At 40.7% G+C, this 22912-nt stretch overlaps 1 protein-coding gene across 1 annotated transcript in view; it reads right to left on the reverse strand.

Annotated features, from left to right (window-relative positions):
• RSPO2 (R-spondin 2) overlaps positions 1-4007 on the reverse strand; it is a 155000-nt gene extending 150993 nt beyond the window's left edge. The window contains exons 1-2 of the mRNA XM_019624570.1: positions 2816-4007; positions 2173-2418 (exon numbers count right to left, since the gene is read on the reverse strand). Of these exons, the coding sequence (XP_019480115.1) occupies positions 2173-2266 (94 nt within the window). The 5' untranslated portion in view covers positions 2267-2418; positions 2816-4007. The remainder of the gene's footprint in view (positions 1-2172; positions 2419-2815) is intronic.
• Between the last annotated feature and the right edge of the window lie 18905 nt (positions 4008-22912).

The raw sequence follows: 22912 nt of genomic DNA on the forward strand, positions 1-22912 counted from the left end.
ATTTTTTTTTTTGGTACAACCTTACCAATTTACATGTACTTGAAAGCATTTGAATTTTATGGAATGGAAAGGTTGGTTTGGCAAAAGTTACCACTGCACACTTTAGAATTTGGTTTCTAAATGTCAGCACTTGGGGATGTGGAGGGTATGAGATTTTGCTAAAGCGACTTTGAAATAAATAGTTTTTGCCTCTGATACCTAAGAAGGCATAGGCAGGACTTAAAGGCAGTACTGCGGAGGGAAGCGTGCAGTGTTCCCGTCTGGCCGCACGAGTGCTGTAATGTCACTCTTCACCAAACAGTATCTCCACGTTAAGTTCTACTAGAACAATATTCGTGATTCTTCCCTATTCGGCCACAATGGGACAGGCAGTGTGGATCAGAAAGGCTACCAATCTGAATTAGTAAATATGCTAACAATCCATATTTCTCAAACTTGAAGCCTTTGAGTTTCTTCAACCAAGGGGACTGCAACTTCTGCTTATAGGGGGGTGGGGATGGGGAGGAAGTCTCTCCAAACACTTTTGACCACAGTGTAATAACAAATTGCCAACTCTACCAAATAATGCCTGGAAAGAAAATACTGGAGTAGAGAAGGTGCCATTGGGAGGGGAGGAGGAGAGTGGGAGATGGAAAGGGACGTTTCCAAGACTTGTATCAATATCAAACTTTCATGGCCTCTGGAAGAAATTTCTCCCTAGCGTTTTTATGCAGAATAATTTCTGAAAAATAAGCATTTTCCAAATGTCGGAAATGAGAGAGAGAACGAGAGAAAGGGGGATCTTTAGAAACCACAGATCCACAGTGTCAATTGAATAGGGCTAAGGAATTGCACACCAGAGTTATCATGAGCTCTGCCCTTGGGCGGGCCAACCTCTGCCCTGCGGGTAGGTGAGAACAGCTTAACGACGTCCTAAAAAAAAAACCAAAAAAAAAAACTGAAAAATTAGGACGCAAAAAGCTCTCTCCCAAATCTGGATGTGGGACCGGAGACTCCATAAAACGAGTTATAAACAAATCACATCACAGGTCGAGTGAGACATTTATATCCCAGAAAAATCAGATGTGTTAAACTCAAGACAAATTCTAACGGCAAAAAAGTCCAAATTACTAGATAGCTCCAAGGGGCTGTTGTGCGCCTCCCAGGAGCGGGTAATACAAGGTGGGGAAGAAGGGGGGCGTTTAAATCCCCCAGAAGACAGAGTTGTGTTTAGCAGCTCTGTCCCTAAAACGCAGTTGGATTAGCTGCAGCCACAGCAGGACTCCGAGATGAGCTTCGCCCACTAAAATCTGCAGGAAAGCTAGCTTTCTGAAACCTTTCTGGAGGCTTCCACTGGCCCTTTTCGGCAGCGCACACAAGTGATGGAGCGGGAGGGAGCGGTTAAAAAGCCGCAAGTGAGTTTCAATGAGAACAGAAACCTCTCTCAGCAATAGCTTTTGATGTAAGTAAATGGAGAGGGCAAAGTCGGGCCTTTCCCCAAAATATTACTCCGCAGGCGAGCGCTCACCAGAAAACCTGCTCAAGAATGGCTGCTCAATGCAGAAAGTTCAGTGAATCATGGGTCCAGAAAAAGAGACCAGTGTTGCCCTTTTCCTGGTAATGCAGGTTCTCCACCTCGACATGCTACCCCTCCACAGTGCGCGCGCTCGCTCTTACACTTACACACACACACACACACACACACACACACACACACACACACACACACACACACACACACATTCTGCTAGGTCGTGTCCAAGGCTATCTGGGGTGAGGGTTTCGGGCGCAAATGCGTGGCGGAAGGTAGAGACAGATGAGGCGCAGGGGAGGTGGTAAAGGGCACTAGAGAGACAGACAAGAAGAAGAAAACTGGGTGCCAGATAAGAAATGAGACCGAAAGACAAGAGTTCGGGAGTCGAGGCGCGGCGCGGAACGTGGGCAACGACCGCACCACTGAGCCCGGAGCGCCGACCGGACGCCCGGCTCACCCGGCTCTCCGCGCGTCTCGCTCCCGCTCGCCGCGCCTCCTGAGGACAGAAAAGACAGGGTTCTGTAGATAGTGGGGAGCGGGGGTGTGCCAGAGCGAGGGTGGAGGGCGCCGTCCTGCCCCTGAGCCGCGGGAGCCGGGGCGTGCGTGAGCTAGGCGACCCGCCCCCCGGGCCCACGCTCCTCCGGCGGAGTAGGACCCACCTCGTTTACTGCGTCTCCATCGGTTGCCTTGACAGTGGCTGTAATCCATACAGTTCAGGATGATGAGGGCAAAGGAGAAGAGGCGAAACTGCATCTGGGCGGCCGGGCAGGGGAGAGACGCCTCTCAAAGTCGGGGAACTGGAGCGCTCATCAGAGGAGCCGGCGCGGACCGCGCCGCTGGAGAAGACGCAGAGGGAGAGTCGCCAGTGCTCAGTTCGGCACCGTCAGCATCTTCCCGACGTGAACCTAGGAGACGAGGAGGAGAAACAGGGTGGATGGGGGATGGAGAGAGCCCCGGGGAGGCAGCGGCCTCTCCGCGCGTCCCAACTTGAGAAGGGGAGGGAGTGGGGAAGCGAACTCATCGCCTGGCACAAGCCGCGGAGCAGCTTAACCCAGAGCGCACAGCTGCCGGCGACTTGGAGAGGAAGGTGTTTACAATCAGTGAATTAGCAACCTCTGCCGAGCTGCAAGCTCCGACCCCGGGGAAAGGGCGTGTGAGGCGCTCGGGGGAAAGGAAAGCGCTGCAAAGGCACCAAGCGCGCAGGGTTAAGGGCGCGCGGGTCGGCCCTTGAGTTCCGCGGTCGGGGACCCGAGCACCGTGGTCGCGGTGGCGGGGCGCGGGGCGCCTGCCGCGAGCACTTACGTCTCGGGCGGAGCGGCGTGCCTAGGAGCTGCGCTCCATCCCGGGCTCCGGAAGGCAGCCGCCTCGCTAGCACGTGGGCTGGGGAAAAGTTTGCCGAGACCCAACGGAAGCGCGTGGCAGCTCCGGGCTGCGGCGGCCGCCTCGGGTTCGAAGTGCGCGGAGGGTCCTCTGGGCTGGCGGCGCCCGGCGGGAGCGCGGCGAGGCGGGCGCGTCCGCAGCCTCTGGGATGCTGCGTCCACGCCGGTGAGCGCGAGCCTCCGGCCAGCGGCACGCCCGCTCTCGCTCTCTGGGTCCCTATCCCACGGGGCGGTTTCCCGAGCTCTCTCCACAGCTGCTCCCCAGCTAAGGTTTCTCGCTGTTCAAGCTGTGGGAGCCAGAACGCTCACGCGAGGCCGGAGGGATGTGGCGAGCGCACTTTCCGACGGAGATGCCGCCGGGCTGAGGCTCGGGATGCTTCTATAAGTAGGTGGTGCTGTGGTCCAAGGCATCTCAGTCGAAGCTGCCTCGGAGTTCCTGGGTCCTAAAGCCAGAAAATCTCAGGTTTCCCTGAGGTCCTAAAGAGAGCTGACAGCCTCCAGCGAGCCTAACCCCAAGCGAATCCCCTCCCGGCTTCCCTGGAGTGGGTGGCCAAACTGAAGAGTACCTGGGACGGAGGCGCCCCCTGATCCTGCAAGGCCCGGGAGCCCAGCTGGCTTCACCCGCAAGACGCGTTCTCGGGCGCTGCGGGTTCGGTTCCCACCTCAGTGCTGACCTTCCTGCAGGAGGATCTGACTGACTGATGGCTTCTTGAAGGCCTTCCTTCCCGTGCTCCCGGCCGGGACTGCTGCTTCTGACAAGCGGAGTCCCAATTTGTGCCGCATCCCGAAAGATGCCACACCTCTGCCACTTTTTCATTTACTCCTTGGCTTGTTTTACAGGAAGATCTGTTAGCGCAGGCTAAAACGGCAACGCGCCCTCAGTTTAGGTAGTGAAATGGTATTTCCAGTAGCTTTTGCTTTATCCCCAGAAGTGTTATGTCTTCACTTTGTTTCTTCTCCGGGAAAGCTTACCAAAAAACCTCTTATCTCTTGCTTGCCATACTCAAGAAATCGGGACCTTGCTTCTTGACAGAGAAGTTCACTTTCCACTGAAGTCTTTTCCATTCATAATCGTCCTCCCTTCCCGCACCCTCAGTGTCTCCTGAATTCAACTTGTAGGTGCCTTGGGTTTGGGGAATACGCTGTTTAACAAAATGTTACATTAAATACACTTAGTGTTACCTAATTTCATTCTGGTGAAACTCTGTCCATTCATTACTGTAGGAGTGAATGTATGTACTCTTCTTAGGCAAAAGATAAGAATGTATACTGCTAACCATGGCAGTAGGAATGTTTGTACTATAGATATGGTCACAGGTATCCTATTATTACGCTAGCATCTTGTACCATTTACGTTTTCTTTTCTATGCCTTCAGTTTTGGAAGACGTTCAAAAATTTGGAGACTTGAGACAACCATATAGAAACAAGAAGAATATTAGAGTAGTCATGTTTAACACTTATTCCATTATTGCCTACCCATAACTGTTTTTACCAGCATCACTACTACACAGCAATATTTATGTGCTAAGAATTTCAGTGTCATTCCCTTCATTCATGCTGGACAATACCCAAGTAAATCTGAGTTGAAGTCACTGGTCCCATTTCCTAGATAAGAAAATTCAGCCCGAGACTGGCCCACAGGGCACAAAGACAAAACACATTGCAGAAACAGTGGATCTGTTTCTCTGAGTCTTTGATTTTTATCACAGAATTTGGAAGCAGTTGGAAATATTTCAGCTTTGGGAGTAAGTGGCCCAAGTGTGATGACTTGATATTCCAGTGAGTATCCCTCCATCATCATAAACACCACTCACCCCATACACTCATACACATACACACAAAATTTATTGTACTTCTAAGTGACTTAAATCCATGGGAGAGTAAAGTCTTCTCTAAACAAGCCCCCTGCCTTCCTGGACAGCTTTGAGACCCATTCTAGATCAGTGGTTATCAGCGTCTTTTAAAATATTTAAAAGCAAAAATTAGCACAAGACCAAATAGATCTAGCACTATCATTAACCACACGGGTCCCTTTGGGCATTTCTTTGGATCACAGTTCCCTTGGTGATATTTTTAGGAAATTAAGCCAAGATCTCTTTCCCCTCTACCATGTTCTGGTTTGCAATCATTTTCTATTTCTATCAAGACGTTTGCTATGGGGTCTAATTAGTGTGAGGACAAACTCATCATTGATGGGTTTTCAATGTATTATAGAAAACTGAGAATTAACCACGGTTATCCTTAGTTAAATTTACAGATCCTTTTTAACCTTTCATCTTCCAAGATTACTTTCCATAATTTTATTCATTTGGGTTTCACCGTTGGCATTTTTTAAACCAGAGATACTTTTCAGGTTAGTAAACTCACAGATCCAGTTCATAAAAAAGAATTTTAACAGCATCGCTTCTGCCGAAGATTGGTTAATGCTCTTAATGAGATAAGAATGGGCTCTGGGAGAAAAGAAGATTCCTAATTCCTTTCTTCTTGTGCTTCTTCCTGGTCTGTCTCTGCTTTTTAAAGGACACCACTGACCCTCAAAAATCTGTCACACTTAGTTCTTGAGGTACTTAGTCTCTTTGGGGGCTTAGTTTGCTGATAATTCAGGACTTTTGTTTTGTTTTGTTTTTTTGCTATTCACTGAATATTTTTCCTGACTTCAAGAACCCAGGAATGTTCTTGCTACCAAAAAAATACAACCCTAGCGATCCTAAACTATCATTAACTATAATACTGTATTTCTGCTTCCTTTCATTTCTAAACTCTTAATGTGTTCTTGTTGAGGCTCAGAGCTCACAGTTTCTCCATCTTGGAGACTCAATGGACTTTTTCATCAAACTGAGTTTAGATGGTGGTTTCATTAAACTAGACATGTGCCTGTAAATAGACATGTGCTTGGGGTCTGTTTACAGAGAAGTATCCTGATGAGGTCGACTTCATAATGCTCATCAGTGATAGAGAAGGTTAACCGAGGGCAGGGGTGGGAGATGATGTTATAGACGGGACTGGTGCACTCTACTTTTTTGATGTGGAATTCATTCATACAGCTAAAATTCAATCCTTAATAAAGGACACACGAGGAAAAGGTTCTGCCCCAGCCAGCCAGTTCTCCTCCTCAGAGACAACCAATTATTTGTGTAGAACCTTGCATTTTGAGTATACTTCCAGAGACATATTGTGCTTAGCAAGGAAGTGTGTGTGTATGTGGAGAGAGAGAGAGAGAGAGAAAGAGAGAGAGAGAGAGAGAGAGAGAGAGATACAAAGTCATGCATCGCTTAATGACAGGGATGCATTCTGAGAAATAAGTCGTTAGGCAATTTCATCATTGTGCGAATATCACTTACGCAAGAGTGCACTTATGCAAACCTAGATAGATGGTACAGTCTATTGTTTCTAGGCTACAAGCCTGTACAGCATCTTACAATACTGAATACTGTAGATAACTGTAACACAATGATAAGTATTTGTGTAGCTAAACATATTTAAACATAGAAAAACGTACAGTAAAAATGCGGTATAAAAGATAAAAAAATATATAGTACAGTTATATAAGACACTCACCATGAATGGAGCTTGCAGGACTGGAAGTTTCTCTAGGCGCGTCAGTGATGAGTGGTGAGTGAATGCGAAGGGCTAGGACGTTACTGTACACTGCAAAAGACTTTACAAAAACTGTACATTTAGGCTATCCTAAATTTACAAAACATTTTTTTCTTGAATAATAAATTAAAGTTAGCTTTCTGTAACTTTATCACCTTATAAACGTTTTCATTTTTTAACTTTTCAACTTTTGTAATAAGATATAGCTTAAAACACAAACACATTGTGCAGCTGGACAAAAGTAATTTCTTTATATTCTTACACTGTAAGCTTTTTCCTTTTTTTTTTAACTTTTTTGTTAAGAACTAAGACACCAGCAGCCCTAGGCCTACACAGGGTCAGGATCATCACGATCCCTGTCTCCCACCTCCACGTCTTGTCTCACTGGGAAATCTCCAGGTTCAGTAACAGGCATGGAGCCGTCATTTGCTGTGATAACAACGCCTTTTCCTGGAAGACCTCCTGCAGGACCTGCCCGAGGCTCTTCTTGAGGAGGTATTACTCTTTTCAGAAATATGTCCATGGTAGCTTGCTTGGTTTCTTTTTTTCATCAGAGATTTGCTTGTAAGCAGATAATGCACCATGAACATTCCTCTCTATTAATGAAAACCATTCCGTGTTGGGGGGGGGGGTCCATGTTTTCAAACTTTTTAAGGAGCTTGTTGAGATCTGCAAAAGCTTCTGCTAAGCCCTTCATTGTATACTCTTATGGGACCACCATCGTATATGTGGTTTGTTGTTGACTGAAACGTCATTACGCGACGTATGACTATGCGTGTGTGGGTGTGGACACATATACACTTCTTTCCTCTTGTCTTTTATGCCGCTAGAATACTGTATTCACTAATCTGCACCTCAGCTTTTTTCATACATCTTAGAGTTCTTTCAGTATCAGTTCATAGAGAATTTTCCTGTTCTTTTATACAATCACATGTCATTTCATTGCACGGTTGTATTTAGCCAGCTCCTGACTGATAGATACTTAGATTATCTTCATTCTTTTCCTACTACAAGCAAGGCTTCAATTAACCTTTTCATGGGTCATTTTACCTTTGCATTATAAATTCCTAAAGTAGAAAAGTTGGATCAAATAGTTGTGTGTGTGTGTGTGTGTGTGTGTGTGTGTGTTCTTAAAATTAACTTCCATAGGGGTTCTATCAAATTACTGGGTGAAAAGGTCCGTCTCCCTACATACCAACCAACATATTTTGATCTTTGATACTCCTAGGCAAAAAGAGATATCTCAGTAGTTTTAATTTTTATTTCTTTTAAATGAATTATGTGTCTTTAATATGCTTAAGCAATTTATATTTCCTTTTCCATGAGCTCTCCAAGATATTGTTTATCTCTTTTTCTATGTTCTTTCTCATTAATTTTTGCTTTGTAGGGTAAACATATATACAGAGGGTACCAAAAAAATTGTATACACATTTTAAAAAATGAAAAGTGTGTTAAAATTGAAATAATATATTCTGATAACAAAAGATGAATACAAGTCACATTTGATTTCTGCAATTACAAGAGGTGCTCAAAGTGGTTACCATCAGCGTCCAGACACTTCTGATTATAACAAACTACTACTGCTTGAGCAACGTTGACCAAACTGTCCAGTTGTTTACGTTTTTTGGCACCCCCGGTATTATCCTTTGTGATTTGAGTTTCAAATGTTTTCCAAGTTTATCATTTATCTCTTAGCTTTGCTTTTGAATATGTTACTATGTTGAAAATTTTAAAATATTTTTTTATGTAGTTAAATTTGTCAGTCTTATCTTCTATAGCTTCTATGTTTGTGTCATACTTGTAAAAGTTCTCCCTCATGCCATTCTTAAATTTTCATTTGGCAGTTTCCACATACATTTTTTTAAATGTTAAAAACAATAAGATGTTAATGATATTATGACTGTAGGGCATGGCTAAAGTAGAATAGATATAAATTTTTCTGAATCTTTCCTAAGAATTTTTGTTCACAGGTTTGGTTGACTTTAGCTCTGATTCTCATTTTCATTAGATAATTGATTTAGAATTCTCTTATCTTTTATGTTATCAGATATTCATATTCTCAAATTTAAAGTTTGCAACAATCTGCTTATTCATTGTTGAAATCAGTTGATGTTATACTCACTCTTCCAGTCTAGAATTTATCCATTTAGTTGCTTTGGAATAAATTATGTCATTTTTGTGATTGAGTCATATTGATAGCATAATTTTTTTCCTGTTGAATATAAGCTGAATGTCCATTTTGCTACTTGCATGTGATAGTCTATGTTCATTTATTATATTTTGTATGAAATAATTAAATTAATTAATATGAAAGATCTTCAACAAGGTCATTGACCAGTCCTTATCCAGACTAATTTGTTGTTTTAAAAAGCCACACCATAATCACTTATTTAACATTTGAAAAATGTGTAAATATTTGACTCCTCCAAATATTAATGCTGTGCTCTGCCACATGAGAACTCTTCTGTAGACTGATGTGATAAGGCCTATTTCTCATTTTGCTCTGTATCCCCATGGAAGAGATCTAGGAAGCAAGGAAGTCCAACTTGGACCAGTTCATAAGAGAAAACTCAAGATTTGACCTGAAGTTTTAAAATTACTTCCTTTATTTAATCTTGTGTACTCTGAACTCTTTTGAACTAAAGTAATGTGTGTCATTTCCATTCTTTTTTTGTGTGAATGCAGTTGCTGGGAGGAAGTGTTACTACACCCAGTTAATAACAAGAGATAACATGAAGACTCTCAGCTATTTTAAGAATTAGACTTAGTTTTTGTTAATGTGAAGAGAATACCTCTTTTCACTGTAATTCTAATTGAGGTGAACAATAGAACAGGTAATCTCTAAGAAAAGAATCTACCCTCCCCAACACTTTTTTCAGTCCTAGTATCCAAAATAAATATGCTTCATCTAAGCAATTGGTTTGTCTTTAACTTATGGTTATAATGAATTTTATTACAGTTCAAAAGCAAATGCGTAGCTTACTGTCAGCAAGTGTATAACACAGGCAGGCTCTTTATGTACTAGTCTCATTTCTTGCTCCATTTTATGTTTCTACTCTTATTTTCTTTTTACTGTGTTTTACTCACCTATTTTTAATGTATTCTACTTTGCAGTATTATATACATCTTTGTAAGCCACTTTAACTTTTGAACAATATAGAAACTTCAGAAATCATAATACATACCTTGAATACATGATAATACAAAAATGTAAACACAGGTCAGAGAAGCAATATCTACTCTATTCATTCTAGAACTGAGGTGTGAATGTGGTGATCCACTTGGCCAGGGGTCGGCAAACTTTTGAGACGGAAGAACTGCCAAGGAGTCAGCAAACTGAGGCTTGCAAGCCACATGCGGCTCTGAGGCTTGCAAACTGTGGCTCTGAAGTAAAATTGAAAATGAAAATAAAAATATCACATTTTCATTTATAAAATTTGTAAGGGATATTATTCACATAATGGTGATTATGTAAAAATATATTTATGGCTCTCGAATAATTTTTAAATTGTTGTGAGGGACAGGATTGGCTCTTCCAGGGGTCGGCAAACTTTTGAGACGGAACGTACCCAAAGAGCTGTGTGTGGCTCGCGAGGCGAAGTTTGCCGACCCCTGCACTAGGCCCACTGGGAAATGGGCCAAGTCAAAAGTCCACTAATTACCTCATCTTTATAAGCCCCTTCTCTTGACATCTTGGGTGTTAAGAAATTAATAGTCGTCCCCAAAGTTTGGTTATTTCCTCTTCCTCCAAACACAGTCATCTGAGTAAATGGCGCCAGGTCCTGTTGGGAATAGCTAGGAGAAAGATTTACAGTGAGAGTCTTTGCTCAACAGACCAGACCTCCTCTTCATTCCAGGAGCTCCCAAGGAGCTCTCTGAATGTGATGCTCTGTTGTGGTGACTCAAGTTACACTTTGATAAGCCAGAAAAGTTTTTCTGTTATACAAATCAAGTAAGACTTCAGTAGGTTGTCCATCTATTTCAGTTCTAGGGGAAACATAAGTTAAAAATACCAGCTACAATTGTATAATACAGCTCTAAATGTGCAACATTACTTGTATATTTGGGATCCCTCACCTTTGTCACATAATAATTTTTTGCATGCTTTCAGATGGTAGAAATGAGTTAAGATTGGAAAGATAGATATCCCAGAAATATAAGCATGCAAATGGACCAAGATGATAAGTATTTTGGAGAAATCAGAAGCACCCCACACCATCAATCTCAAGACAAGGAAAGCGGTGCAGCAAATACCATGAGAAGTTGATCCGTAATGCCACATCAAAAACTGTAGATTTGGTGATCCCATTCCAGTAAGGCCTATCCACAAGCAGCATACAATGAAAGAGCAGGGAAAGAAAACAGAGACGGTGAAGTATAGACCAGGATTTTCAGAGAGAAGATTTCCAGTTCCAGGAATGGCAGACTAGATTATTTGAATCAACTCTCCTGCTGAAAATGACCCAAACTGCTGAATATAATAACGTTTTCCCAACAGCCACAAAGAGCTAATAAGATAGTAAGGAATAACAGACCAAACAAGAACCCAATAATAGCAAGGTAGCTCAAAAGTCACTTTCATCCTGAGGCTATTTGCCCAACTTAAAAATGTGAATTTTCACTTTTTTCAGGAAAGATTAAATAGGAGACTCTCCTCACAATAAGCTGGTGCCCCAGCTATACCCTTAGAATCAGGGTTACTCAAGAGTACACCAGCCCTCACCACATCTTTCATCTCAGATTTACATCACCTGGGTGGTCTAGAGACCCTCAAACATTGAATTTGAATTAAGGTTATTCTAGACTTATAGTGCCCACAGGGGCTGGCAGAATAAATCCAAAACGTGCACAGGAATAAAGTACCTTCATTCTGAATTCACATTATTCCTACAAATAATTTTTCAAATATAATAACGAGCACAAAATAAAAGATAACTAGACACATACACACAAAAAAAGTCACTGTGGGCAAGAAACAATAGACAACATAAACAGACCCACAAAGACTTCAAATAGATATAATCAGGCCAACTATGATTTAATGTGTTTGAAGAAATTTTTTTAAAACTACAAATTTGACAATATCTGTAGGGGATAGGATTGACAGTGAGTGAGGTCGGAAGAAAAGGCTAAGGATAATAAAGTTTTATTTTTTCATCCCCCCCTTTTTATTAATTCTACAATGACAGTTGACATTCAATATTATTTTTATATTAATGTTAGGTATAGAGCATGGTGGTTAGACGTTTCTATAATTTAAGAGATGATCTCACTGACTAGCCTAGTATCCACCTGGAACTATACATAGTTATTACTGCATTATTGACTATTAATATATTCCTTATGCTTTACTTTATATCCCCATGACTATTTTGTAATTACCAATTGTACTTCTTAATGCCTTCACCAGAAAAAAAAAAAGGATTCTCTTTGCATCCATACATGCCTATATAATAGATAAAATCAATACCACGATTTCTACCAAAATGCATTACTAAGCCCCTACTGCGTAGCAGATATGGGCTGTTTTGCATGTCTATTTTCCATTCTCCCTTCCTCTCAAGCAGTAATTTTATTTTCTTAATAAGGAAACACACACACTATGTCCATTTACAAGGAAGTCTCACCTTCCTCCAGGGCCCAGGACTGGTAATGTGACCCCTGGACTGGTAGCCTGACCAATGCAAGCATTCCATTCCCCTAGTTACTGTAACTGATTCAGGAGTGGGGCTGTTTTCCAAGACAGACCAGTGAAAATAGAACTTTTTCTGGAACTCCTGAGAGAGCTGGAACTGCTGAGGTCGCTAAACTTGTAGCCTATCAGTCTGGTGACCATCTTGGAGCCATGAAGGGAGAGCCTGCCTGTGAATAAAGCCCACACCAAGAAAAGTAAAGACAAGGACAGGAAAACTATTTTATGATATCCTTTAAATACCTACATTCTATGCCTGACACCTTGCTATTTTGTGAAGCAATACATCCCCTTTTTTCTGCTTAAGCCAGTTTGATTTAGGTTTTGGTAACTTACAAGCAAACGAGTTCCAGTATCTAAAAATTGTATTCAGAGCCCTGGGCAGAAATTTTAAAAGAGAAAAAGATCAGAAAATTCAGATATGAGATTGAGCTATTGCCATCCCATCCTAAAAATAATCTCCTCCTACTGAATTTCCATAGCACTTTATCAATTACCTTTTCCTGGCACTTAAAACATGTTACCTGTTTTGCAGCTAACTTTGTATATCTTTCTCTCTCCTACAAATCTACATATCTGGGGGACAAATCACCATAGGATTTCAGAGTTATAAAGCACTTCGGACAGACTTAGTAGGACTTTCTTATTTCATAAATTGAGGTAGGGACCGTGTCTGTTTTATCTTGGCATCCAAGATGTATTCAGGAAGTAATATTGATTAACTGAATGAATGAGTTAATGAAACGAAAAGACAAAAGGGAATAGGAAATAAGAGAAATTAAGAAAAAGTGAGAGAGGGCTGGCTGAGTCGCACGATGGTTAAGAACTGGCTTGGGACGCCAGAGGGCCCCAGTTCGGATCCCACATATGGGGGCCAGTGACACTGCCCTCTACAGCTAAGGTGCTGAACAGCAGCTCAACCTGGAGCTGGGCTGCCATGAGTCGCCGGCTACGTGGTAGGCTGCAGCCCCTGCTGCAGTGGGTTGCCATGGGCTACCGTGTGTAGCCAGCAGCCAGCGTGAGCGGCCAGCAGCTGCAGTGAGCGGCCGTCCAGAAGCCGGCGACTGATCTGCCTCACCTGGGAAGAGCGCAATGATGGTGCCAACTTGGGCCAGTGAAGCAACGTCCTCCACAACTAGACTGAAGAACAAAATGATGGCAACTTGTCTGTTCCCGTTCCCCCAATTCCCCAGCACTGTTCCCATCCCAATTCCCCAATAAAAAATCTTTAAAAAAGAAAAAGAAAAAGTGAGAGATATAATAAATAAAATTATATATTTGGGGGAAGGGAAAAGAGAGGTAGGACGACAGAAAGAAAAAGAAAAAAAGAAGGTAGAAGGAATTAGGAACATTGAGCAATATTTTGTGTCTCCAGTTGTGGGCTACAATATGATGCTTTTCTTTCAGAATTTTGACCCTTCTAAATTTCCTCTGCTTATGCAAATAATACAATTTATTTTTTAATATCCTGAGTGCACACCAAAGAACATCAGAAAAGAACTCTGGATGTATTATTCATGGAAGGAGGGGGTCCTAATTTAAATCATAGAAGTAGGTTGCAGACTGAAAGCACCCTGGACGGACTGGTGATGGGTTTAGGGAAGTTCCTCTTGATTATCCTGGGCAATTGTATGTGATTTTCAATTATATCCTTCCCCCTCCTTCAGGGTAATTATTCATCTTACTCATTGCCACGGAGCCTGCAGTGACTTCTTGTGAGAGAAACACGCTTTCTTGCCCCATTGACATCAGTCTTGGCCATGGGATTTGCTTTCGTCAGTAGCATATGTGACCCATGCCGCCTCTAAGCAGAAGCTTTAAGAGCCATGAGTTTCTCTTGCTTTTTTTCTTTAGGTACAAACATGACATGTTTCTACTAAGAGCTGCTCCTTTATCCTGGATCCTGAAATAAGAAGACACATACAGCAGGGCCTCAGCTAACCCTCAAACACCTTTGTTGTTGAGATGGAGAGCTCATTTGTTACCAAAGCAGAGCTGACTTATACATGGTTAAATTGCCTTTATACATCATTAAATTGCACAAACACCAATATTTTTTAAAGTACACTCCTGAGTTATTTTGTTTCCAGGGCTACATGCTTTGAGATAAAACTGAGTCAGAATAAAATGCAATGTTTGAAGAATAATTTTATCTATGTTTGTAATTTCTCTTTTTTATTTCTCAATACCTATGTTGTACATGAAAGAGAACCACAAAAATTGATCGATAATCTGTAGATTATCACAGATTCAGAATGTCTGGGGATGCAATACAGGAGAATCACTGTAAATTCTCCCAGCAGACTCTTAGATTGCTTTTCTCTCATTGCAGGAAAAATAGACTTTACTTTTAAATGTTAAAAAAAAAAAATTATAAGGCAGTCTGTGTGTATAGGGAAGACCACCCCTTTCCTCACCACTACCACCATAAAAATATTTACAGACTATAAATATCTTGGTTTCAGGACCTAACTGGTCATCTGATAGTTCGGTAATAGTCTCAGTGCAGAAAGAAAAATATGTTTCTTGGTTTTAGAGGAAGGAAAAGGAAAACAACTCCAATAGTTGCATTTTTTAATTCCAAGCTGCGAAGGAAATGTTTTCTTTCATGAAAAACCAGTGAAGCAAGACTCTTCTGAATTTTTATATAAAGCTCAAAAAAAAAATCAATGGATTATAAGGTAATACCACTTCCCAAAAGATGGGTTTTTCACTTACAAAGGTGATAATAATGAGCAAGACTGCCACCAGCAATAGAGCATGTAGGAAGTATGTATAGATTTAGCCAATTTGCTGCACAGCCTTCCTTCTCAAAAAAATTAAAATGACTTTTCCTCTAAAACAGAAAATTTCATTTCCCCCTTTCTTTAAAAAATCACAGGAAAAAAAAAAGAACTAGAGGGAAAAAAGAAACAAAGGGATGGCTTTTATAAGCCATTTGAGTTTCAATTTCAAGGACATTTTTCTAATTTTTCCCCAAAAGTCTAGATACGCAGAAAAAATAATAAGAAAAATATGCTGTTCATTGCATCCTAAATCCTCATCTTTCAAACTGGACCTGTTTGCGTGTGTCGGTTAGAGCCTGCCAACTGTCGGAGCTGGAACCCTGCTGGAAAGTCCTAGCGCGAGAATATTATATTTCTTCTGGAGAGTACCCATTGCAATTTGCTAATATTGTTAAGGTGAGAGGGCAAATTCAGTTTGTCAACTCTATCTACGAAGTCAGTTTTGGAAGACGTTGACTATTGGGTGTTCAGAAAGGTATTTGAGCTCTCAAATGTTTTCTATTTGTTTGTCTTTTTAAAAAATGAAACACTCATCCATCAAATGAGTGGGTTAGATTTTCTTTTCTGTTTGGGAAAGAATCTGTCCTTTCCCCCCTTTTGGTGACAATTCATTATTTTTACAAGATTAATCACTGGCCATAAATCTCGTGTGTCTAAGGTACTTGGCCTGCTCTTTGCTGCATCACTGTAAAGTATTAGTACATCTAATATAACAGATTGTGTCATCCAATGTATGCATTTTTCAAAGTGGAAGCCAAATGTAAGTAAATTGAATTGGCTGACTTCTAAGAACCAGAGAGCTGTATGAGGTAGTTTGGACTGAGTACAGTCTCAGCCCACCTCCATTCTACTCTTCCGCCTTCAGAAACCAAGTTCTTTAATTGCGAGCCCCTGACTGCCGAAAGGCTGGTCTTTGTGGACCACAAAGGACCATTATGCAGCCTAATGAAATGGAATTTGGAATCTTCCATTGCTTTTCCCTCCATTCCTCAGTGCACGAACAGTTGTATCAGCTCTGCCCTATAATGCAGCTGCTTTGCAAGTGTGCACTCACTCCAACCCCAACTCCAACGGCTCCCCATCAGGTCAAATCAAACTTCTCACAGTGTTTTTGGAAGAGAAAGAGGTATCCCCTGCTTCCTCATGTGGCCTTTTTTCAAGCAGACCATCATCTGGTGCAGCGGGCATAAATTCAACCAGTTATTCGGGATCAAGTAGGTAACATAAATGAGTTAGGCGAGCAGGTGGAGACTATGGTGAATTACAGATTACATGTCCCATCCAGAGATGGCAGTCACTAATTATTTCTGGCCAAATTTTTTCACATAAGCATTTGACCTATGAAAACCAAATCTTTCCTTTTTTTCAAGAGAAATGGTATATTAGTCAATGTCCAATCAAAAAAACACTATACAAACACAAATTTTTATAATATACCCCAATTTCTATATGTAGCTAATTTAAAATTTGTAAATACATATTTGCATATACACAACTTTACCAAATTAAGACTGTAGGCCTCTACTTTGTGATCAGGAGTGACATTTCCCTAGACATGTAAATGGACAGAGTTAAAATATTTTATTGAAGTTACAATCTCAACATTTCAGGACTGTGTAACACATTCAGCTCGGTAACCTCAGGCTACTTAACATTGTGATTTCATTTATTTATTCATTCATCCATCAAATACTTAAGGAGTCCCTATGCTAGCAGGTGGGTGTGCAGAGAGAAATAAGACACAGAACCTGCCTTCAAGGAGCTTACAAACTACCCAAGGAGTCTGACATATAAACTAAGTTAATAAGGGTGCAAGAATTTGTTGAATGCAAAGAGACGAACTGTCATTTGGGTTGTTTTTAAAATCTGTTCTCAAAACTATATTGTCACTCAATCTTTCCCCTATCTCCCATGCTCAGCTCCTCCCATCCAGCAAACTCTTCATATAATCTTTGCTAATTACTGCATATGCTGAAGGAGTTGGATGTGTTTTCTGGCTGCATCACGTTCACTAAATTGTGCATGTGTAGAAGTCAGCTTTATAGGCCACCATCTAAGACAGGTGGCATCCACGGTGAATAGGCAAATGTAAGTTGGAGAAAACTAGTGTTTCTTGTTGCTCTCACTTTTCTTTTTTCTTTTAAAGATTTTATTGGGGAATTAGGAGAGGGGAACAATGTTGGAGAGTTGGGGGAGGGGAACAGTGTTGGGAAATTAGGGAAGGGGGTATTGTGGAGGGCGCAGCAAGCTCAGCTCCAAGTCCAGTCGCACTGCTCAGCTCAAGGTGCTGTGTTCAATTAGTTGCGGGTAGACATAGCCACCATCCCCTGTGGGAGTTGATCCAACAGCCTCGTTAAGAGCGCACGCTCTATCCCCTGGGCCATCTGGTAGATAGCTCAGCTCAAGGTACCAAGTTCAATCTTAGTTGCAGGCAGGCGTAGCCCACCATCCCATGTGGAAGTCGAACAAGCAACCTTGTTGTTAGGAGCATGTGCTCTCACCAGCTGAGCCATTCTGCCACCTGTTGGCAGCTCAATGGCAGCTCAGCTTGGGCGCAGCTCACTGGCCCATGTGGGAATCGAACCGGCGATCCTGTTACTCAGAGCTCGCACGTTTGAACAAGCTCTTAACCAACTGAGCCACTCGGCCGGCCCAGCTCTCTCTTTTCCCATCCTGATTTTTCCCTAATCCTTTACACTCCTTAATCACCTCGTCTTAATATTCATACAGGTAAAACACAGCAAAATGTCTGGCATGACTTTTAGGCACTAGAAAACAATGGAATGAAATTCAGTCTCTCTAAAAAAAAAAATGTGCATTTGCCCTTTGAGACATCCCACCTTAAATCCTAAAATGTAAATAGGGGACCGGCCAAGTAGCACGATGGTTAAGAACTGGCTTGGGACGCCAGAGGGCCCCGGTTTGGATCCCACATATGAGGGCCAGTGACGCTGCCCCCTGCAGCTAACATGCTGAGCAATATCTCAACCTGGAGCTGGGCTGCTGTGAGTCGCCAGCGATGGCGTAGGCTGCAGCCCCTGTGGCAGTGGGTTGCCATGGGCTACTGTGTGTAGCCAGCAGCCGGCAGCCAGCGTGAGCGGCCAGCAGCCGCAGTGAGCAGCCGTCCAGAAGCCGGTGACTGATCTGCCTCGCCCGGGAAGAGCGCAACGATGGTGCCAACTTGGGCCAGTGAAGCAACGTCCTCCACAACTAGACTGAAGAACAAAATGACAGCAACTTATCTGTTCCCCTTCCCCCAATTCCCCAGCACTGTTCCCATCCCCCCAATTCCCCAAATAAAAATCTTAAAAAAATAAAATAAAATGTAAATGGGTATCCAAATATACTAGGACTAATGAATGGCATTTGAATAGAAGGTTTTTCAGATGTTTGGGAATTATTCTCTCTCTGTGTAATTTACAGCTAAGTTTTGGTGTCTCTCTATGTAGCTGAAAATCAATACATCAAAGAGTTTTTAACTCATAGAACAGAAACTGTCAACATTCTCAAGAATCAATTACAAGCCACATTTAAGGGAGAGTTGGTGTTTATTGAGCATCTTTTATGTTTCAGGTACTATGTTAGAGGATTTTTGCTGTCTAATTTAATAATTTCATTCTTACAATTACTAGGTAGTGTTACCACATTTTCAGATGAGGAAACAGACGTGAGAAAACTGAGTAACCTAGGGGAAATCACACAAGAGTCAGTGGCAAAACCAGAGCGTAAATGCAGACCTGCCTAGCCCTGGGCCCTTGCTCCTCCCACTCACCCACACTGTTACTTTAGAGCAGACACTGAGTACATCCTTGCTCACATAGTTATGATTTTACATTTATAGATCCCTGAGCTGCCATATGTTCTTTCAGCCAAACAAGTAAAACATTTCAGAGAACAATTAACAACTTCAAATGTCATTGTATTTGACCAATTTCTCTTAACAAAACTATAGTCTGATTTTAGCCATGATCATGGCTAAGGCATGGGGTAAAATGTCTATGAATTGCTTTCCCTGTTAATAAGTGTGATCATAAAATAATAAAGGGTTATTCTCTTGCAACTTATTGCATGACTAAGCTGGCATCACTGAAACAGGATGGCCGAATTTGACATGTATCCATGTCACAATGCAAAGAGACAAATTGTCACTGGTTGTTGTTAACATCAACCATCCAGGCACCAGTACTGTTCAGTCTTTCCACAATCCCCATTGGCCCAGCTGCCTGCTTATTCCCACTCACTACACGTATCACATGCATTAACAGTATATGTACTGAAGTAATTACGTGTCTGTTTTATGCTTTACACTGGTAAGCTTCATTGCTCTAGCAAATTGTGCATGCAGGAACACCTCAGGTTCTCAGATCTACACTGAAGAACAAAGATTCTACTGTCAGCAGGAAGGCTGAAGAGGGCTGATATGGACCAGGTTCCCTCCCGTCACTTCCCAATTCCTTAAGTCCATAGTCTAGAATTCTAAGGAGATAGGCCTGCACATCCCTGATGCAACCATGGAAGGAAGTAGGGGAATAAATATTAGGCCTTAATTTTAAGTGTGGAAAGGCTCAGCAGGAAAAAAAAAATGAGGACAAGAGGAAAGATGGGTGCTTTCCCCATGACTCTTGAGTCCCCTACTCAAGCTTTTTTCCAGATCCAAAAAGGTTTTACATCACTAACATGTGCCCATTGATTTGCACTATGGAATAAATCCAGCCACGTGACAAGCCTTTCGATGGTCTTCTTCCTGAAGGAGCCCACAGGGATGAAAGAATCAGCTATCTGCGTAGCATGCGCATTGGACATTTTGCTTCCCAACTCTGCTGATCTGTGGTGGTGAGAGACTCTAATTGAAATATTCCCCTGACACATTCCAGGGGCCCCATCTTTTGCTTCCAGCCCTGGCCTCTCACAATTAGAGGATGGTGATGGAATTTTTCAGATTACCTGTCTATCTACTCTGTGAAACCATTCTACTTTCTTAAAAGGGAGAATTATAGACCCCTTAATATCTTCTTTTCATTTGGTCCCATTTGTAATGAATCTAGCGAAAATTCATGATAGTTTATAACATATAATCTTCCAAATTTTATGTACATTCTCTCTATTTTTGTATTTCTTTGTTAATTTCAGGTGAGGATGGGAGTGTATGATACCTGTGTTTAAGCTACCATTTTCCCCTGAAATCGTTCACTGAGATTTTTTCTATGTTTCCATACCCACACACTCACCCCTTTCTGGAATTTTGATTAAAATATCAGTTTTCATCAATGGAAGTTTCCTAGTGCTCAAGGAGGGCTTTTGTGCCCAGAAAAGACTATTTAGAATTGCATAGAATTTAAACAGTCAATAATATAATAAATTTCTCAATTTAAAACCCAAATTTTTCTTAACTTTTAAATCCACCTAAGGGATTCTTTATTTTATCTATAAATCTAGTAAATTATATGTAAAACATGAACAATAACTTTCAGGAGAATCTTCAATTAATTTTTGGTCAACTAATGTAAAAATGGACTAAATTCCACTGAAACCATTTAATTTATGAATTTAATTGATTTTCCTCAACATGTAAAACTGCATTTTAGATTAGTATATTTTATTTTATTTTAAAGAACTTCATGATCAGAAAGGTACACAGAACTACTAGGAAAAGCATTACTAGCATTTACACAACTCTTTTGTCTAACAAATTGTGTGTGTGTGTGTGTGTGTGTGTGTGTGTGTAGAGAGAGAGAGAGAAAGGGAGAGAGAGAGAGAATCTCAAATTATTTTAAGTATTTCAATAGTCTTTAAAATTTAGGCAAATTCATTTAACAACTTTTAGCTTAAAATAACAAACCTAGTATCAATTAATCTTTTAAAGTTAGAATCACAAGGTTTCTCTCTCAAATTTGCTAAAATTTCAAATTCTCTTCAACACAATAAACTATATAACAGCATATACAGGTTATTCTGAGTTTAAGACAAAATGAATTAAGCTATGAGTTTGATTTCCTCATCACTGAATAATAAAATTAATTAAATGAACACAAGAGCTACATATCAAACTGCGCCAAAAACAGTACATTATTTTTAAATAGCAATGGAACACTGTCAAAAATTAACCACATATTAGGCCACAAAAAAATCCTTGACATGATCTACAAAATGGAATCAAAAAGGACATTTTATATACCCAAAGTATAATAAAATTCAAAATGAAAAATAAATAATAAATAAAACCATTGAGTTAGAAATTTAGCCAATGGGACTTCATCAAACTAAAAAGCTTCTGTACAGCGAAGAAAACCATCAACAAAGTAAAAAGGCAACCTACTGAATGGGAGAATGTATTCACAAATGATACATCTGATAAGGGGTTGATATCCAAAACACATAAGGGACTTATACAATTTAATAACAAAAAATAAACAATCTGATCAAAAAATGGACAAAGGACTTGAAGTGGTATTTCTCCAAAGGAGACATACAGATGGCCAGTAGACATATGAAAAGATGCTCAACATCACTAATCTTAAGGGAAATGCAAATCAAAACCACAATAAAATGCTACGTCATACCAGTCAGAATGGTGATTATCGAAAAGTCAACAAATAACATGTGTTAATGAGGATAAGGAGAAAAGGGAACACTTGTGCACTGTTGGTGGGACTGCAAATTGGTGCAGCCATTATGGAAAACAGTGTGGAGGTTTCTCAAAAATTAAAAATAGAACTACCTGGGTATTTATCCAAAGAAATCCAAAACACTAATTCAAAAACAATATATGCATTCATCACTATGTTTACTGCAGCACTATTCACAATAGCCAAGATATGGGGAAAAAAACAAAATGCCCATCAATAGACGATTGGATAAAGAAATTATGGTACATTTATACAATGGAGTTTTACTGTGCCATAAAAAAGAATGAAATACTACTATTTGCAACAACATGGATGGACCTAGAGGATATGATGCTAAGTGAAATAAGTGAGGCTGAGAAAGACAAATACCATATGATCTCACTTATATGTGAAAGCTAAAGAACAGAATAAACGAGCAAACAAAAAAGAAAGAGACTCATAGATACAGAGAACAAACTGATGGTTGCTAGATTAGAGGGGGTTTGGGGGGTGGGTGAGAAAGGTGAAGGGATTAGGAATTACAAATTGGTAGTCACAAAAATCACGGGGATGTGTAATACAGTATGGGAAATCTAATCAATAATATTGTAAAAATTATGTAGGGTGCCAGATGGGTACTGGACTGATTGGGGGGGATCATTTCATAGATTATATAAATGCCTAACCACTGAGCTAGATGTACATCTGAAAATAATATAAAATAATATTGAATGTCAACTATAATTAAAATATACAGAGGGTGTCAAAAAAATGTATACACAGTTTAAGAAAGGAAAACACTGTATTAAAATGATAATACTCAATATATACCAATAACAAAAGATGAATACAAGTCACATTTAAGTTCTGAAACTACAAGAGGTGCTCAAAGTGGTTACCATCAGCATAATTTTAAACAGTTTTTCCTTTCTTGAAATGTGTATACATTTTTTGGCACCTTCTGTATATTTACAGGATGTAAAGTACAGCATAGAAAATATAGTAAGTGGTATTGTAATATCTATGCATATGTACAATGTCAGAGGAGTAGACTTGGGGAGCTTATCACTTTTTGAGGGGTGTAAATGTCTAATCATTGTGTTATTTTGTACACCTGAAACTAATAAGAAGAAAAGAGTATTGAGGTTCCTCAAAAAACTAAAAATAGACCTATCATATGACCCATCATTTCACTTCTAGGTATTTATCCAAAGAAAATGAAACACTAATTTGAAAAGATATATACACCCCTGCAGCATTATTTACAATAACCAAGATATGGATGCAACCTAGGTATCCACTGGTAGATGAATAAATAAAGAAAATGTGGCACACACAC

Source organism: Hipposideros armiger, unplaced genomic scaffold (assembly GCF_001890085.2).
Source record: "Hipposideros armiger isolate ML-2016 unplaced genomic scaffold, ASM189008v1 scaffold_593, whole genome shotgun sequence".
NCBI classification, from domain to species: domain Eukaryota; kingdom Metazoa; phylum Chordata; class Mammalia; order Chiroptera; family Hipposideridae; genus Hipposideros; species Hipposideros armiger.